The following is a 16,498-nucleotide window of genomic DNA, read 5'->3' as shown; positions in this document are numbered from 1 at the left end:
TTTCCTTGACTTTTACAATAACGCGCTAATATATTTGTCCTTTTGTGATTGACTTATTTCACGCAGCATAATGTCTTCCAGGTTCACCCACGTTATGCAGTGTTTTGCAGATTATTTTAGAATTTCTTGGGTATTCTACTAATTGATTGGGTTTTTTTTAAGGTAAAATATGCCTTGATCAGTGCCCAGCGATGTATGATTTGTCAAGGAGATATTGCTAGATATCGGGAGCAAGCCAGTGACACAGCAAACTATGGGAAAGCACGCAGGTACTTTTATCTGTTATTCCTTACTTCTCTTCTTGTGGTGTTAAGCTAAGTCCTCTTAAAAGCCATAGGCCAGCTGCCTCCCATATGGGTATCTCTTTCGGTCCCTGTAGTCATACTCTACCACTCCAGGGCTACGTAACACTCCAGCATATGCCTGGTTTAAGTAGTAAGGGTATATGGATGAATTGTGAGCTAGCATTTTCTTAACTGTTTTTCTCTTTTAGTTGGTACCTGAAGGCCCAGCACATTGCTCCTAAAAATGGGCGCCCGTATAACCAGTTGGCTCTGCTGGCAGTATACACGGTAAGAAATTCTGTGGGCGGGAAGTTTTTTTTGTTTTTTAACTTTCTATTGTGATTTGAGTGGAAGCTTACATAGGAAATTGATTTTCCATTCAGTAATTCATACACATCTTGATTCATGACATTGATGACAATCCCCACAATGTAACAGCTCTCTTCCCACTTCCTCCCCATAGTTAGCATTTCTCTTTGTCCTTCTTTTCTATCCCTTACTGCCTTCTGGGCTTTATCACTGGGCAAATGCTGCCCTTTTGAGCTCATATGGTTGATTGTTCTAAGGAGTGCATGCCTCCCTAGTGTTACTGTTCACCTAATTAGTCCTGTTTTTTCTTTGGCTGAAAGGTGAGCCATGGAGGTGAGTTCAGTTCCAGGCTTGAAGGGTGTCAAAGGGCTGTGGTCTTGGGGGTTCCACCAGTCTTTTCAGACCAGTAAGCTTGATTTTTTAATTTTTATTTTTATTTTGAGTGTTGTTCTATGTTTTTCTCTCACTGTATCCAGGACTTCCTAGTGTGATCTCTTTCAGAATAGTCAGCAGTTGTAGCTGGGCACCATGTAGTTCTTCTGGTTTCACGTTGGTAGAGACTGGAGTTCACATGGTCTGTTGGTCCTTTGGACCAGTTGTTTCCTTGCATCTTTGATTTTCTTCATTTTTCCTTGCTCCAGATGGGGAGAGAGCAATATAGTTGAACCTTAGATGGCTGATCACAAGTTTTTAAGACCCCAGTCACTACTCACCAAGGAAGGATATAGAGCATTGTCTTTGTGGAGAATTTAAGAAATTTTGATGAAGTCCAATTTATCTATTTTTCCTTTTGTTGCTCATGCATTTGATTTCATGTCTAAGAAACCATTGCCAAATCCAGAGTTCAGAAGTCACCCCTATGTTTTTTCTAAGCGGGTTATAGTTTTAGCTCTTACATTTTGGTCTTTCATCTGTGTTTAGTTAATTTTTGTACATGGTATGAGGAAAGGATCCAATTTCGTTGTTTTGTATGTGGACATCCAATTCTTGGAGCACCATTTGTTGAAGATACTGTTCTTGCCCCCACTGAAAGTCCTTGGTACTCTTGTTGAAAATAAATGACCATTGATTTGTGGGTCATCCCTGGATTCTCAATTCCATTCCATTGATTTATATGTTTATCCTTATGCCAGTATCATACTATCTTAATTACTGTTGCTTTGTAGTAAGTTTAGAAATCATGTCTGAATTTTCCAACCTTGTTCTTTTTCACGATTGTTTTGGGTATTCTGGGCTTTTTGCCATTCTGTATGGGGATCATACGAAATATGGGGATCAGCTTTTCCATTTTGCAAAAGAGACCTTTGGGATTTTGACAGGAATTATTTTGAATCTGTAGATTGCTTTGAGGTGTAGTGGCATCTTTACAATGTCAAGTCTTCCATTCTTGAATACAGGATGCCTTTCCATTCATCTAGATCATTCATTTCTTTCAGCAGTGCTTTTTTCTTCCTCCCATTTTACATTTTATTTATTTTGTTTCTATTGAGAGTATACACAGCAAAATGTACACCAATTCAACAGTTTCTATATGTACAATTCAGTGACATTGATTACATTCTTCAAGTTGTTCAGCCATTCTCATCTTCTTTCTGAGTTGTTCCTCCTTCATTAACATAAACTCACTGCCCCATAAGGTTCCTAGCTAATCTTTCAAGTTGCTATTGTCAATTTGATCATATAGAGACAGATATAAAAGGCAGACCTTTTTTACTAGTTAAGTTGAGCTGTTGTTCAGTGTTAAGATGACTTCAGGGAATATTTTTGGTTTAAGATTTGAAGATTAGGAGTTCTGGTGATGTAGTGCCTAAGGCATTTGACTGCTAACCGGAAGGCTGGCGGTTCAAACCCACCAGCCACTCCTCAGAAGGAAGATTGGGCAATCTACTTCCGTAGAGATACCACCTTGAAAACCCAAGGAGGGCTCACTATGAGTTGGGACCGACTTCAACGGTAGTGAGTTTGGGTTTTTGGTTTTGGTTTAAAGATTATCACAGGGCAGTGCTTTTAGGTTCCTCTACCCTGCATGGTTCCAGAAAGTCCATGAGAATTTGGAATTCTGTTCTACATTTTCCCCCTTTTGATCAAGAGTCTTCTGTGGAATCTTTGCTCAAAAAACAAAAAGTGTTCAGTAATGGTAGCCACACACTATCCTGTTCTTTTGATCTCATGACTATGGGGACAATTAACCACACAGTCTATATCATCCTCTTATTCCTAACTGTCCTTCTTCTGTTGCTCTAGGTGAATAGAGACCAGTTGTTTTTCCTTAAATGGCCACTTGGAAGCTTTCAGACCCAAGGCACTACACAGTGAATTTGGAGGTGGTAGAATAGAAGCACTAAACACATTATTAGGCTAATTGCAAAAATGGCAAGGAGGCCTCATATTCTGACCTCCTAGAACCCCACAAGAGGAAGACAGAATTACCAGCAGTAACCCAAGGCCTATTCCTGCCAGGCCAGACATGCTGCCTCCCTCCAGCCCTTTCTCCAACCGTTCCTCCCAAAGCACCCACCACCTCTCTCCTGGGTTCGATAATTCGCTGCAGTGGCCACACAGAACTCACAGATTATGGGGTTTATTAGGGAAGCACCAGGCTACAATTCAAGTTCTGGAAAAATGCTCAGTCTCTCTCCCAGCCCTCCGTCTCTCAGCCCAGTCTCTCACAGTCTCTTTCCCAGCAGTGCTGGTCCCTCGGTGTCTCACTCAGCAATGCGTGTCTCTTAAGTCTCTTTCCCAGCAGCACGTGTCTCTTTCAGGGGTGCGTGTCTCTTTCAGCAGCAAGTCTTCCTCAACCAGTAGTCAGAGAGAGTTCTGCCTCTAGGAGGCCTCCTTTTGAGCCCCGCAGGGTGGTCAAACTAGCCAATCATAGCATCAGAACTCTAAGCACTTGAGAGAGAGTGGGAACCTCCCAGAACATTGTTTTGTGCCACTCCCAATAGAAATACTCCAGGTGGACAAATTCAGCAATCAGGAGCTCCTCAGTTGCTCATAGAAAATCCCTCTTTGGAGTTTACAAAGACTTATGGGTAGAAAAGCCACACTAAGTAATTTACTACACCACACTAATGAACTGGGATGTCCCATGAAACCATGACCCAAAACCTCCAAACCAAGGAAGCAAATCCCTTGAGGAATCTGGTTATACATAAGCAACCTCAGCATCTACTTGTTTTTGTGTGTGATTGTTGTAAATATATCTCTCATGCAACTTTTGCCAATTCAGCTTTTTCGTGTTGTGTTACTTACTGACAACTGCAAAAAGGCCATGGAGGCAGCAGCATCCTCTGACCTCCTCTTACTTCACAGAGGGGAGATAAAATCACTTTCAGTAGCCCAAGCGGATTCCTTTCAGGCAGAGGTCAGACACGCTGCACCCTTTAACCTTTTTACCAATTCTCAAACCAACCATCCCTCCCACAGCACTCTCTACTTTTTTGCAGGGTTTGAGAATTCATTGCAATGGCCATACAACTGACAGACAATAGTCATGATAAGGGGTTTATTAGGGCAGTAACAGGTTTATAATTCAGGTTCAGGAACACACTCAGGATGCAGTATTTCAATCAGGTCCTTCTTCCCTTTGCTATGCCTGCAGGCATGCCTCTCTTTAGCTTTTGGCCTCTTGACCTGGCCTCTGCCCTGGCTTTGGCAAGTGTTACAAAGCTCTTTTAACTCTGCTTGTAGGTGCATGTGGGTTCACCCTACTTTGCCTACAAGCTGCCTACCCAAAGGCACTCAGCTTTCTTGCTCTGTGGGCTGGCAAGCCTGCCTCTGGGTCTCATGCCAGTCTCTTGGTTCTGTTACTGCTGTCTCTTTGCCATCATTTTGCTGTCTCTCTGCCATCTCTCTGTTGACTTTCTGCTGTCTCTCTGCTGTTGTCTCAATACAGGGATTTTGGGTCCAAGGATGTACTCCACTAGGCTTTGTCTTTATGGCAGTGACATTCCCCTTCCTGCCTCTAAGATAGTTCACTTTAAGTCTAGCTGAATGACAAAACTGACCAATCCCAACATTAAGGTTCCATACACTATTTCCATGGTCCTTCCCCTACAAAGGTACCATGTACCTTATTTATATTACTAACAAGCTGTCCAATCCCCTTGGTGGCCCACAAGCACCTTACATTTGCATAGTTCCACCCAGTAATTTGGTGGGCGTCACAAAGACAGTGGTTAGAAGAGCCTTACCAAGTTAACTCACTGCACCAGAACAGTGATTACAATAATCACCTTTGCAATCTTACCCTTAATGCAATTTTTCTTTCACTGTTAATTCCCTCTTTCCCCTCCCTCCAGCTCCTGGTAACCTCTAATGAACTTTGGTCTCTATACATTTGACTTTTCTGGAGTTTTGTTTAAGTAAGGTCATATGATATTTGTCCTTTTGTAATTTGTTTAATTCATTTAGTATAATGTCTTCAAGTACTATCCATATTGTAGCATGTATCAAAACTTCATTTTTCCTGCTGGCTAAGTAGTATTCCATTGTATATATGTATTACATTTTGTTTATCAATTCATCTGTTGATGGACATTAGTTTGTTTCCACTTTTTAGCTATTGTGAATAGTGCTACAATGAGCACTGGTGTACACATCTCTTTTTTAAGACTCTGCTTTCAAGTCCTTTGGGTATATACCCAGGTGTGGAATTGCTGGGTCATACATTAGTTCTATTTCAGTTTTTGAGGAATTGCCACTGTTTTCCCCAACATTGCACCATTTTGCATTCCCACCAGTAATAGATAGGGTTTCAGATTTCCATATCCTCACCAACATTTGTTATTTTCTGGATTTTTTTGAAATCTTAACCAGCCTAGCAGGCGTGAAATATTATCTCAGTGTGTTTTTGATTTGCATCTTTCTGATGGCTAATGACACTGAGTATCTTTTCATGTTGCAAAAAGGGCAAGGAGGCCACATCTTCTGACCTCCTCTAACATTATGAGTGGGAGACAGAATCACTATCGTTAGCCCAAGGCTTGTTCCTGTTAGGCCAGACATGCTACCACCCTGCAGCCTTTTACCAACTCTCAACACCAATCGTCCCTCCCACGGCACTCACTACTTCTCTCTGGGTTTGATGATTCATTGCAATGGCCACACAGAACTCACAGACAATACTCACAGTTAAGGGGTTTATTAGGGAACTCACAGGCTATAGTTCAGATTTAAGAATGTTCTCAGGGTACAGTTCTTTTATCAGGACTGTCTCTTCTCAGCTGTGCCCTCGGGCACACCTCTCTGGCCCTTGGCTTCACAGCTAGGCCTCAGCCCTTCTCAGGCAAGTGTTAAAAAGCTCTTTTAGCTCTGCTGATAGGTACACCTAGGTGTACCCCACTCTGCCAGCAAGACTTCTGCCCAAAGGCACTCAGCTTTCTTGCTCCATGGGCCAGCAAGCCTGCTGCTCTGTCTCGTGCCTCTTGGTTGTCTCAGCCGGTCATCTCAGCAGATCGTCTACCAAGGAGGTCCAGCGGAGGAATCTCGGGTCCAAGGACTCACTCCACTACACCTGTGGCTCTTCTCTTTTGTTGACAGTGAGATCCCCCTTTCTCCCTCTAGGAAAGCTCATTTTAAGCCTAGCAGAATAACAAAACTAACCAATCCCTATGTTAGAGTTCCATATACCTCATTTGCATGGTCCCACCCAGTAATCTGGGGGAGTCACAAAGACTGGTTAGAAAAGCCGTATCAAGTAATTGACTGCACCAAACGTGTTTGGCAGCCAATTGAATATCCTCTTTGGTGAAATATCTATTCAAGTCCTTTGCCCGTTTTATGATTTTTGGAGAAGTTTATATATATATATATGTATATATGTGTGTGTGTATATATATATATATATATGTATGTATATGTATATATATGTATATGTATATATATATGTATGTATATGTATGTATGTTTGTATTTTGTTGTTGTTGTAGAAGTTTTTAAATATATTTTTTCATTATTAGATTCTTGTCAGATACATGGTGTGGTGTTTAAGATTATGTCTCAAGTTGGCTGCGCTGGTTTTGAGTGGCTGGGAGGCTGGATGTGTAGTGGTTTCTATATATGAGCATATAATCCATGAATAGAGATACTTCTACTTCGTTTCTGATCTGGATACTTTTTAATTTATTTTTCTTGTCTTCTTGCTCTACGTAGAACTTCTAATCAATATTGAATAGAAGTGGTTAAAGCAAGCATCCTTTTTTTGTTCTCAGTTTCAAGGGGAAAGCTCTCAGTCTTTTTAAGTATAATATTGGCTATTGGATTTCCATATATGTACTGAATCCAATTGAGGAATTTCCCATCTATTCTAGTCTTTAGGGCTTTCATCAAGAAAGGGTGTTGAATTTTATCACGCTTTTTCTGCATCCATAGTGATGATCATGTGGTTCTTTTCCTTTTTTTAAATTGATGTGGTGTATTATGTTCATTGATTTTCATATGTTGAAATATTTTGATATTCTTTTGTGTTCTGTTCACTAGCATTTTGTTGATTTTTTTTGCATCTATTTCATAAGAGATACTGGTCTAAAGTTTTTTTTTCCTCGTGATGTCTTTGTTTGGTTTGGGTATCAGGGTTATGTTTTCTTCATAGAGTGAATTAGGGCGTGTTCTTCCTTCTCTGACTTTTGGAAGAGTGTAAACAGTATTGGTGTCAGTTATTCTCTAAGAATTGGTAGAATTCCCCTTTGAAGCCATCCAGTCCAGGACTTTTTTATGGGAGGTTTTTGATTACTGATTTGATCTCTTCACTTGTTACGGATCTATTCAGACTTTCTATTTCCTCTTGAGTCAGTTTGGGTATGTCATGTATTTCTAATAATTTGTCCATTTCATCTAGATTATTTGGTTTGTTACCATATGGTTTATCATAATATTCTGTTGTAATTCTCTTTATCTCTATTTTAGCACTATTTTTAATTTTATTTTTTCCTTTTTAATTTTCAGTGTGTAAGTTTAGTACCCTCTTGGTTAAATTTATTCCTAAGTGTTTATTTAGCAAAGTTGCAGGATAGACGATCAGCACACAAATATCAGCTGTATCTGTCTGCATCCACAATGAACAATCCAAAAAGAAAGTTAAGAAAGCAATTCCATTTTTTTTTTTTTTTATTAGGATTTGGGTGAAGATTTACAGAGTAAATTCACTTTTCATACAGCAGTTCACATATACTTTGTCTCATGTCATTGACCAAAATTTATAATGCAGCAGCTCCCCTCCCACTTCCTCCCCATAGTTACCTCCTCCCAGTGTCCATCCCTTCATACTCTTCTGCACCCTGAGCTATCTCCCTGTGCATAAGCAGCCCTTCCTTCTCCCATGGTGGTTCTCTCCAGGGCGTGTGTCTACTTGAGGTAAATGTTTAACTCACATGCCTGTACTTTGTTTGGCTGGAAACCACAGGTGTGGGTTCAATTCCAGACCTGAAGGGCAGCTAGGGGCCATAGTCTCAGTGGTTACACCAGGCTCTATTGGACCAGCAAACCTGGTCCCCACCTTCTTTTTTTTTTTTTGAAAGTAATTGCATTTGCAGTAGCGTTAGAAGGACATTCTGAGGGGGTATCTGAATTTTAAAAATTGCTCCAGAGAACTATACATTCAGTGGTACAGACTACACTGTCAAAAGCAAAATTTCAAAGAAGGAGAAATTATCAGTGTCAGAAAATTCATTGTAAAATTGATAAAATACAGTCTAAAATTAGTATGAATTAGAATAATATTAAGACTAGCTACCACTTAACTGACTATAACTGTGTGTCAGGGATTCTGTTAAACTATATGCATTATATTAAATTAGTCTTTAATCATATGGCCTACTATGCATGCCAGGAGTGACAAATTGAAGAGGAATGTTTTCACATTCATCGTCAAAAAAAAGAACATTTCAAGTACAGTTCTGTCGGTGATAGATAATATCTATACCCATACAAGGAACACCAGTTAATGGGGCCATTATTCAAATTTATACACCACTCATTAATGCCAAAGATGAAGAAATTAAAGATTTTTGCCAACTTCTGTGGGAGCTCTAGTAGCGTAGTGCCTAAGTCACTTGATTGCTAACCAGAAGGCTGGTGGTTCAAACCTACCAGCCACTCCTCTGAAGGAAGGTTGGGCAATCTACTTCCTTAGTGATACCACCTTGGAAGCCCAAGGAGGGGTTTTTATGAGTCAGGTCTGACTCCATGGCACATAACAACAACAACAACTTCTATAGTCTAAACTTGATGAAATATGCGGTAAAGATGCATTGCTAGATTGTGGTAAATTGTAGTCAGTGTCATGAGACAAAGTGTATGTGAACTGCTTGTATGGAGTGAATTTGCTCTGTACACATTTTAATCACAATTAAAAAAAAAAATGCATTGCTAGTTACTAGTGATTGGAATGCTTAAGTTAGAAAAATAAAAGAAGGATTAGTAGTGGGAAAATATGGCCTTGATGAAAGAAATGGCTCCAGAGATCCCATAACACCCAGTGACTTATTATTGCACATACCTTTTTTCAACAACGTAAATGGCAACATGTGTCTACATGGACCTTACCAGATTGAATGCACAGGAATCAAATGGATTACATCTGTGGAAAGAGACTATGGAGAAGCTGAATATTCTCAGTCAGAACGAGACCCAGGGTAGATTGTGGAACAGACTGTCAATTGCTCATATGCAATTCAAGTTGAAGCTGAAGCAAATTAAAACAAAGTACACGAAAGCCAAAATATGACCTTGATTATATTCCTCCTGAATTTAGAGACCATCTCAAGAATAGATATGAAGGAAAAATCCAAACCTTGAGCTGCTTTGTCCTATGGACAAAATACTGAAAATTTTTGAAATTATTGAATAACACAGTAAGCATCAAAAGAAGATGGAAGCAATCCACAGTCACTCTGTGTATGCCTTGGTCAATGTTCAGCCATCTCAGGAGGTAGCATATAATCAAGAACCGGTAGTATTGAAGGAAGAATTCTAAGCTGCATTGACAGACTTGGCAAAAAACAAAGCTCTAGGATTTGATGTAATACCCACTGAGATGTTTCAACAAACAGATACAGTGCTGAAAGTGCTCACTTGTTTATGCCAAGAAATTTTTAAGACTGGCACCTTACCAGCCATCTGGAAGAGGCCCATATTTGTGCCCATCCCAAAGCAAGGTAATCCAACCAAATGTAGAAATTATTGAACAATATTATTAATATCACACACATGTAAAATTCTTCTGAAAATAAATTCAACAATGGTTGCAGCAGTACTAGGCGAGGAACTGCCAAAAATTAAAGGTGGCTTCAGAAAAGTATGTGGAACCAGGGATATCATTGTTGATGTCAGATGGATCTTGGCTGAAAGCAGAGAATACCAGAAAGGTATTTTCCTTTCATTGACTATGCAAAAGTATAATGTGGATCATAACAAATTAGGATAACATTGTGAAGGATAGGAATTCCAGAACACTTAATTGTGTTCATGAGGAACCTGTACATAGACTAAGAGGCAGTCAGTTGTTTGAATAGAACGAGGTGATAATAAATGGTGTAAAAAACAGGAAAGATGTGCGTAAGGGTAGTGTCTTTTACCATACTGATTCGGTCTGTATACGGAGCAAATAATCAAAGAAGCTGGACTATATGAAGAAGAATGTGGCATCTGGATTGAAGAAGACTCATAACAACCTGCAAAATGCGGATGACACAACCTTGCTTGTGGAAAATAAAGCAAATTTGAAGCACTTACTGATGATGATGAAGCTTTCAGTGTGAATTACACCTCAGCATAAAGAAAACAAAAATCTTCACAACTTATCATTAAGCAACATCATGGTAAATGGAGAAAAGATTGAAGTTGTCAAGGATTTCATTTTAGTTGGATCCACAATCAGTGCCCATGAAAGCAGCAGCCAAGAAATCAAATGACATATTGCATTGGGAAGATCTCCTGCAGAAGACTTCTTTGAAGTGTTAAAGAGCGAGTTATCACCTTGAAGGTAATGGTGTACCTGACCTAAGCCGTGGTATTTTCAGTTGCCTCATGTGCATTCAAGGAGCTCTGGTTGTGTAGTGGTTAAGGAATTTGGCTGCTAATCAAAGGGTTGGTGATTTGAACCCATCAGCTGGGGTAAAGATGAGGCAGTCTGCTTCTGTAAAGAATTACAGCTTTGGAAACAGTATGGGGGTATTCTAATCTGTCTTGTAGGATTACTATGAGAGGGAATCGACTCAATGGCAGTGGTTTTTTTTTTTTTTTCCCCCTCCTGTTTGCATGCGAAAGCTGGACAAAGAACAAGGAAGACCAAAGAAGAATGGATGTCTTTTAATTTTGGTGTTGGCTGCCAGAAGAACAAACAAATCTGTCTTTGATAAAGTGCAGCCACAGTGCTCCTTAGAACCGAGGATGGCGAGACTTTGCCTATTGTAATTGGGTTGTATTGTCAGGAGGGACCAGTCCCTGGAAAAGCGTATCAGGCTTGATAAAGTAGAGGGTCAGCAAAAAAGAGGAAGACCTTCAATGAGATGGACTGACACAGTAGCTAGAGAACACTTGTGAGGATGGCACAGGACCAGGTAATGTTCTGATCCATTATATGTAGGGTCTCTATGAGTCCAAATCAACGCAATAGCTTCTGATAACAAAATCAAGAAGTCTTTTCAGAAAGTCTATGTGCATTAATGCCTACATTTTACAAATGAAGAAACAGGTTTAGAGAGTTAGCTTGCTTAGGGTCACATCTAATAAATGGTAGAACCAATTCAAACTCCAGCAGTTGATATTAGAACCTGTGCCTTTAATCATTCTAGATGAGTACATGATTTGCATTTTGAAGAATGAGTAGACACTGAGGAAGGAAAAGCTAGTATTCTAGCTATACTTTGGGGTAGTTGCAGAAACAGGTGAAAATGTATATGGAATTGCAGAAACAGTGAGAAAGCTTTTTGGACATTCTTTCCCCTGTTGTTCTAGTGCCTTTCCTTCTTATTTACTTCCTCCTCCTACTTCTTCTTTTCCTCATTAATTGGCTGTTAAATAGACCTATTTATTTATTAAATTAATTGAATAATAGTTTCCATTACCTTTTCTTATCAGAGAGTAGTACAGTGTAGTGAAAACAGATGAACTTTAGACCCAGACAGATCTAGGTTCAAATACTGACTTATCCAGGATTTGGCTTTGAGACCTTGAGCAAGTTTTATATAATAATCTTCCTGAGCTCCCATTTCTTCATAATTAAAATGGGGGTAATTATACTTACAGCACAATGTCCTGAGGTTTAGAGATAAGATATATGAAGTACTGACCACCTGCCTCACAGTTATGCTTAATAAATAATAGTTGCTGTTGTTATTTATAAATCTTAAGAATAATGATTAGATGAGTTGAATATTTTGTCTTCCTCTAAAAGTAAAACATAATTGCTGTTTAAATTTTGTAAGATTCTTTATTCTTTTCTCCCTCCTGTGAGTACTTGGCTCTTGGAATACCTCTGCCTGTAAGATAGAGTACTGTGCCAAACAGGAGATCGCTGATGTAATTACCTTGGTTTCTCCCATGGATAATGTATTAGTTTCTTATGGTGGCTAAATACAAAGTGGGTAACTTAAAACAACAAATTTATTTTTTCATAGTTCCCGAGCCTCGAATTCTAAATTTACTTGTGTCAGCAAGACCGTGCCCTCTCCTCCAGCTTCTGATCTCTGCCTTTGTCTTCATATAGCTGTCTTCTTTCTGTGTTTCTTCTTTTTTTATAAGGACACCAGTCATATTGGATTGGGTCCACCCTACTACAATATGACCTTGTATTAATTAATTGCATCTGCAAACACACTGTTTCCAAACACGGTCACATTCACCAGCATCAGGAGTTAGGGCTTGAACCCATGTTTTGTAGGGGCGCAGATTAACCCATAACCAGGGCATCAAACCGGTTCATTGCAGTTTGATCCCCCACTGAGAATTTGCATTTCTACCCAAGATACAGAGCTTTGGTAACATAGTGCCTAAGGCACTTGACTGCTAACTAGAAGGCTGGCGCTTCAAACCCACCAGCCACTCCTTGGAAGGAAAGTTGGGCAATCCTACTCCCGTAGTGATACTGCCTCGGAAACCCAAGGAGGGGTCGCTATGAGTCGGGGCCGACTCAAAGGCACAACAACAACAACAACCCAAGATACACTGAATCAGAAACTACATTTTCACAGGATCCCCAGGTGATTCTTCATGTATCCCCACGTGATTCTTACATGTACATAAGACGTGGGAATCTTGTTAAAATGTAGATTCTGATTCAGTATATCGGGGGTAGAAATGCTAATTCTCAACAGGGGCTGAGCTGGAATAACTAGTTTGAAGCCCTGCCTGTAACAGTATTCTGGTTTTCTTACTGGAACTCCGTCACAACTTGGGGCACGGTGTGAGAGAGATGGGTTCCCTGCGTCAGCTGCCTCAGGCTAGAGTCAGGAAGAAAATTGGCTTACAGAGTGTCTCTGGCCTCTTTCCACAGAGAAGGAAGCTTGATGCTGTGTATTACTATATGCGCAGTTTAGCTGCCAGCAATCCCATCCTGACTGCCAAGGAGAGTCTAATGAGCTTATTTGAAGAGACCAAACGAAAGGTGAGTAGGGGATGCAGGCGGAACATTCCTTCCTAGAAGAATGTATTCCTCTTAAGTGCTTTTTTGTCCTTAAAAGGGCTGGGGTCCCATTAGGCTGTGCTGATGGGGAATCAGGCCCTGTGCAGAACCAAACTATGATCTTCAGGGGGGCTTTCAGGGGCCTTTGGCTGTTCTTGTTCCATAGCATATAGTTTACTCCAGATCTAGAATTAGTAACATTTGTGAGAAAGACAAAAGTAACTTTTATGTGCTACTTTAGACCTATGGCAGAATCTTTACCTTTCATAGTCCTTGAGCACCAAACACAGGTGAGGCTCTTTTTTTTTTTTTTTTTTTTTTTTAACTAGCCTGAATCCTAGGAGCATCTGAACTTGTGTATTTGTACATTATATAGGCAGAACAAATGGAAAAGAAGCAACACGAGGAATTGGAACTGAACTCTGACCAATGGCGGAAAGGAAAGAAGTCTACTTTCCGGCATGTTGGAGATGACACCACTCGCCTGGAGATCTGGATTCATCCATCCCATTCCCGGTCCTCCCAGGGCACTGAATCTGGGAAGGATTCCGAGCAGGAAAATGGGCTTGGCAGCCTGAGCCCCAGTGAGGTAAGTACCTGAAGGAAATGTTAATGCGCCAAACCAGCTATGTGAGCATGAGTGCCCCAGTTAATACAACTGTGAGGCACTCCACAGACATTTTCCCATGAGTCACAGGGGAGACGAGCCACTTGAGGCTCTTTGATATCCTCATCCCATCTCTTCCACCTGCACTTCCTGTATCTTTATTATGCTCTTTCTTTTCTCACCACTATGTGGCACTGCAGAGTTTAATAAAAGTAATTGTCCAGCTAAAGATTTATTTAGTATAGGTTTAGAATTTTTTGCTTCTTTGCGTTAAGAGAAGCCAGCCTGATGCTGTAGGCATCGATGTGTACATATTTTTTCCTCTTGGTTGGCCTTAGATTTAGAGCATGGGGTAAAGCAGCATGGGTAGGTTGGTTAGTCTGATTTATCATCAGCCTTTTATGGGATATTTTCTTATGACTCTTGGCCTGGGACTTTTTCTTAGGGCCAGGGAAATAACAGTGGAAAATCACAGACTGATTTGGAAGATATTTCTCCACTTACTCAGCAAATACTTAGTGAGTACTTATATCAGGAGCTCTGGTGTGTATGCCTAAGGCATTTGACTGCTAACCAGAAGGCTGGTGGTTCAAACCCACCAGCAACTCCTCGGAAGGAAGATTGGAAATCTACTTCTGTAGTGATACCGCCTTGGGTCTGACTCCAGGGCATTGAGTTTAGTTACAGTGTATCAGGCACTAAATATACAGTGAACAAAATCCCCCTACTCTCAAGGAATTTACACTATAATGGAAGATGCAGAAGAAGGGACAGCGATTAGAATACATAGAATGAATTCTGTTTGGGGACGTGTGGTGAGACCCGAAGCATTAGAATACATAGAATGAATTCTGTTTGGGGTATGTGTGGTGGGACCCGAGGCAGCCATTGGTTTAGCAGGGAGGTAGGGGTAGTACCCAAGGTAAACTCAGAGGAGATGGATCGTAAGTGAAGTATAGAAATGGGTAAGAGTTAGCTAGAGGAGAAGGGAAAGGAGAGTGGTCAGGTATGTTCCAGGCAAAGGAAATAGCTTATATAAAGGCCTGCGGCTGGGATAGAGGGTAGTAGTTGAACTACAAGTGGTTGGTTCCTTGTGTCTTGAGAATAAAACTCCTGGAGTAGGTAAGCTGGAGCCAGATAGCCAGATCCTGAGGGTCATACTATAAATAATTTGACCTTTATCCTGAAGGTAGAAGGAGCTGTTGCTTGCCTTAAATAAGGGGGATAATATGTCAGATCTGCATGGTGGCAGTATAGCTCTGGGTATGGTTTTAAAAATTTGAATTTGGAGAAGACTAGAAATAAGGAGACTAAGGTGGTGTTGAAATAATCCAAATGAGATGAGGAAAGGACCTGAACCAAAGAATGACTGGAGATTGGAAACATGAACATATATGAGCTCTATTAATGAAGTGGAACCCACAGGACTTGATTGGACATGGAGAGCTGAGGAAGAAGAAGGAGTCAAGAATAAATACCTAAGTTTCTTGGTGGAAAATGGCCCATTCCCTAAGATAAGGAATAAAGATACAGCTTGTTGTAGGAGAAAAATGATAGTTTGGGGCATAGTGAGTTTTTCATTCATGCTGGACATTGAAGGAACTGTGTTGGTGTAGTGGTTAAGCACTCAGCTGCTAACTGAAAGGTTGGCAGTTCAAACCCATGTAGTGGTTGTGCAGGAAAAAGATCTGGTGATTAGCTTCCATAAAGATTACAGTCAAGAATACCCCACAGGGCATTTCTACTCTGTAACACATGGAGTCGCTCTGAGTTAGAAATTGACTTGATGGCATCAAACAATAACATAGGGTATTGTAGTAGAGATGCTTAGAGGTAAACACATACATAGCTCTGAAGCTGAGAAGAGTGGTCTAGGCCAGAGATAAATATTTTTGAAGGCATCCATTTACAAATGATAATGATGCCATGAGAGTTGATTGAGTTGCTCAAGGAGAAAACATAGAATGACAAAGTGAAGATAGGAGAAAAAGAAGAGATACATGGCAGGGTGAGGTTATTACAGAGGCAGGGAAGGAAATGGGATCCAGAGCACAGGTGACCAGATTAGCCAGAAAGAGGATAAGAGAATGCCTCTTTCTTATTCTTAAGGGAAAAGCAGAGCAGGTAGTCGGGAAAGCAGGTAAATTTGTGGCAGTGGTAGGAGAAAGGTGAGCTTTTTGATGTTTTCTATTTTGTCTTTGTGATTGGAGGCACATGTCTACTAAGAGCAAGCCGAAGGTGAATGGGAATGGAGGTCCTTCCCTTTGGGTTTTAATTAAAAATTTCCGTTTATCTTTATATCTTCATATTTCCTTCTTAGTCTTTAGCTGTTTTCTAAATGAAATTGATCATTGCTTATAAATGAAACTACCAACTCACTATGCTATATGGTGTGCCTTTTTTATTTTACATTTCTATTGTGATTTGGGTGAAAGTTTACAGAGCAAATTCATTTTCCATACAGCAGTTCACATATATGTTGTCTCATGACGTTGACTGGAATCTCCCACAATGCAACAGCCCTCTTCCTACCTCCTCCCCATAGTCATCTCTTCCCTGTGTTCTTTCCTCCCATGCACTCCTGCCCCCTGAGCTGTCTTCCTGTATATACACAGCCCTTCTATTCTCCCGTGATTGATCTCTCCAAGGAGTGTATCTACCTAATGTAAACATTCA

At 40.4% G+C, this 16,498-nt stretch overlaps 1 protein-coding gene across 1 annotated transcript in view; it reads left to right on the top strand.

Moving 5' to 3' along the window:
- The window catches only part of SMG6 (SMG6 nonsense mediated mRNA decay factor), a 304,176-nt gene that overhangs the window by 10,417 nt on the left and 277,261 nt on the right, over positions 1 to 16,498 (top strand). Inside the window, exons 5-8 of the mRNA XM_007937452.2 lie at positions 163 to 269; positions 494 to 572; positions 13,087 to 13,197; positions 13,592 to 13,804. Coding sequence (XP_007935643.1) covers positions 163 to 269; positions 494 to 572; positions 13,087 to 13,197; positions 13,592 to 13,804 — 510 coding nt within the window. The remainder of the gene's footprint in view (positions 1 to 162; positions 270 to 493; positions 573 to 13,086; positions 13,198 to 13,591; positions 13,805 to 16,498) is intronic.

Source organism: Orycteropus afer, unplaced genomic scaffold (genome assembly GCF_000298275.1).
Source record: "Orycteropus afer afer isolate SDZICR_OR568_19922 unplaced genomic scaffold, OryAfe1.0 scaffold00042, whole genome shotgun sequence".
NCBI classification, from domain to species: Eukaryota; Metazoa; Chordata; class Mammalia; order Tubulidentata; family Orycteropodidae; genus Orycteropus; species Orycteropus afer.
This window is presented reverse-complemented; position numbering and strand designations above follow the sequence as displayed.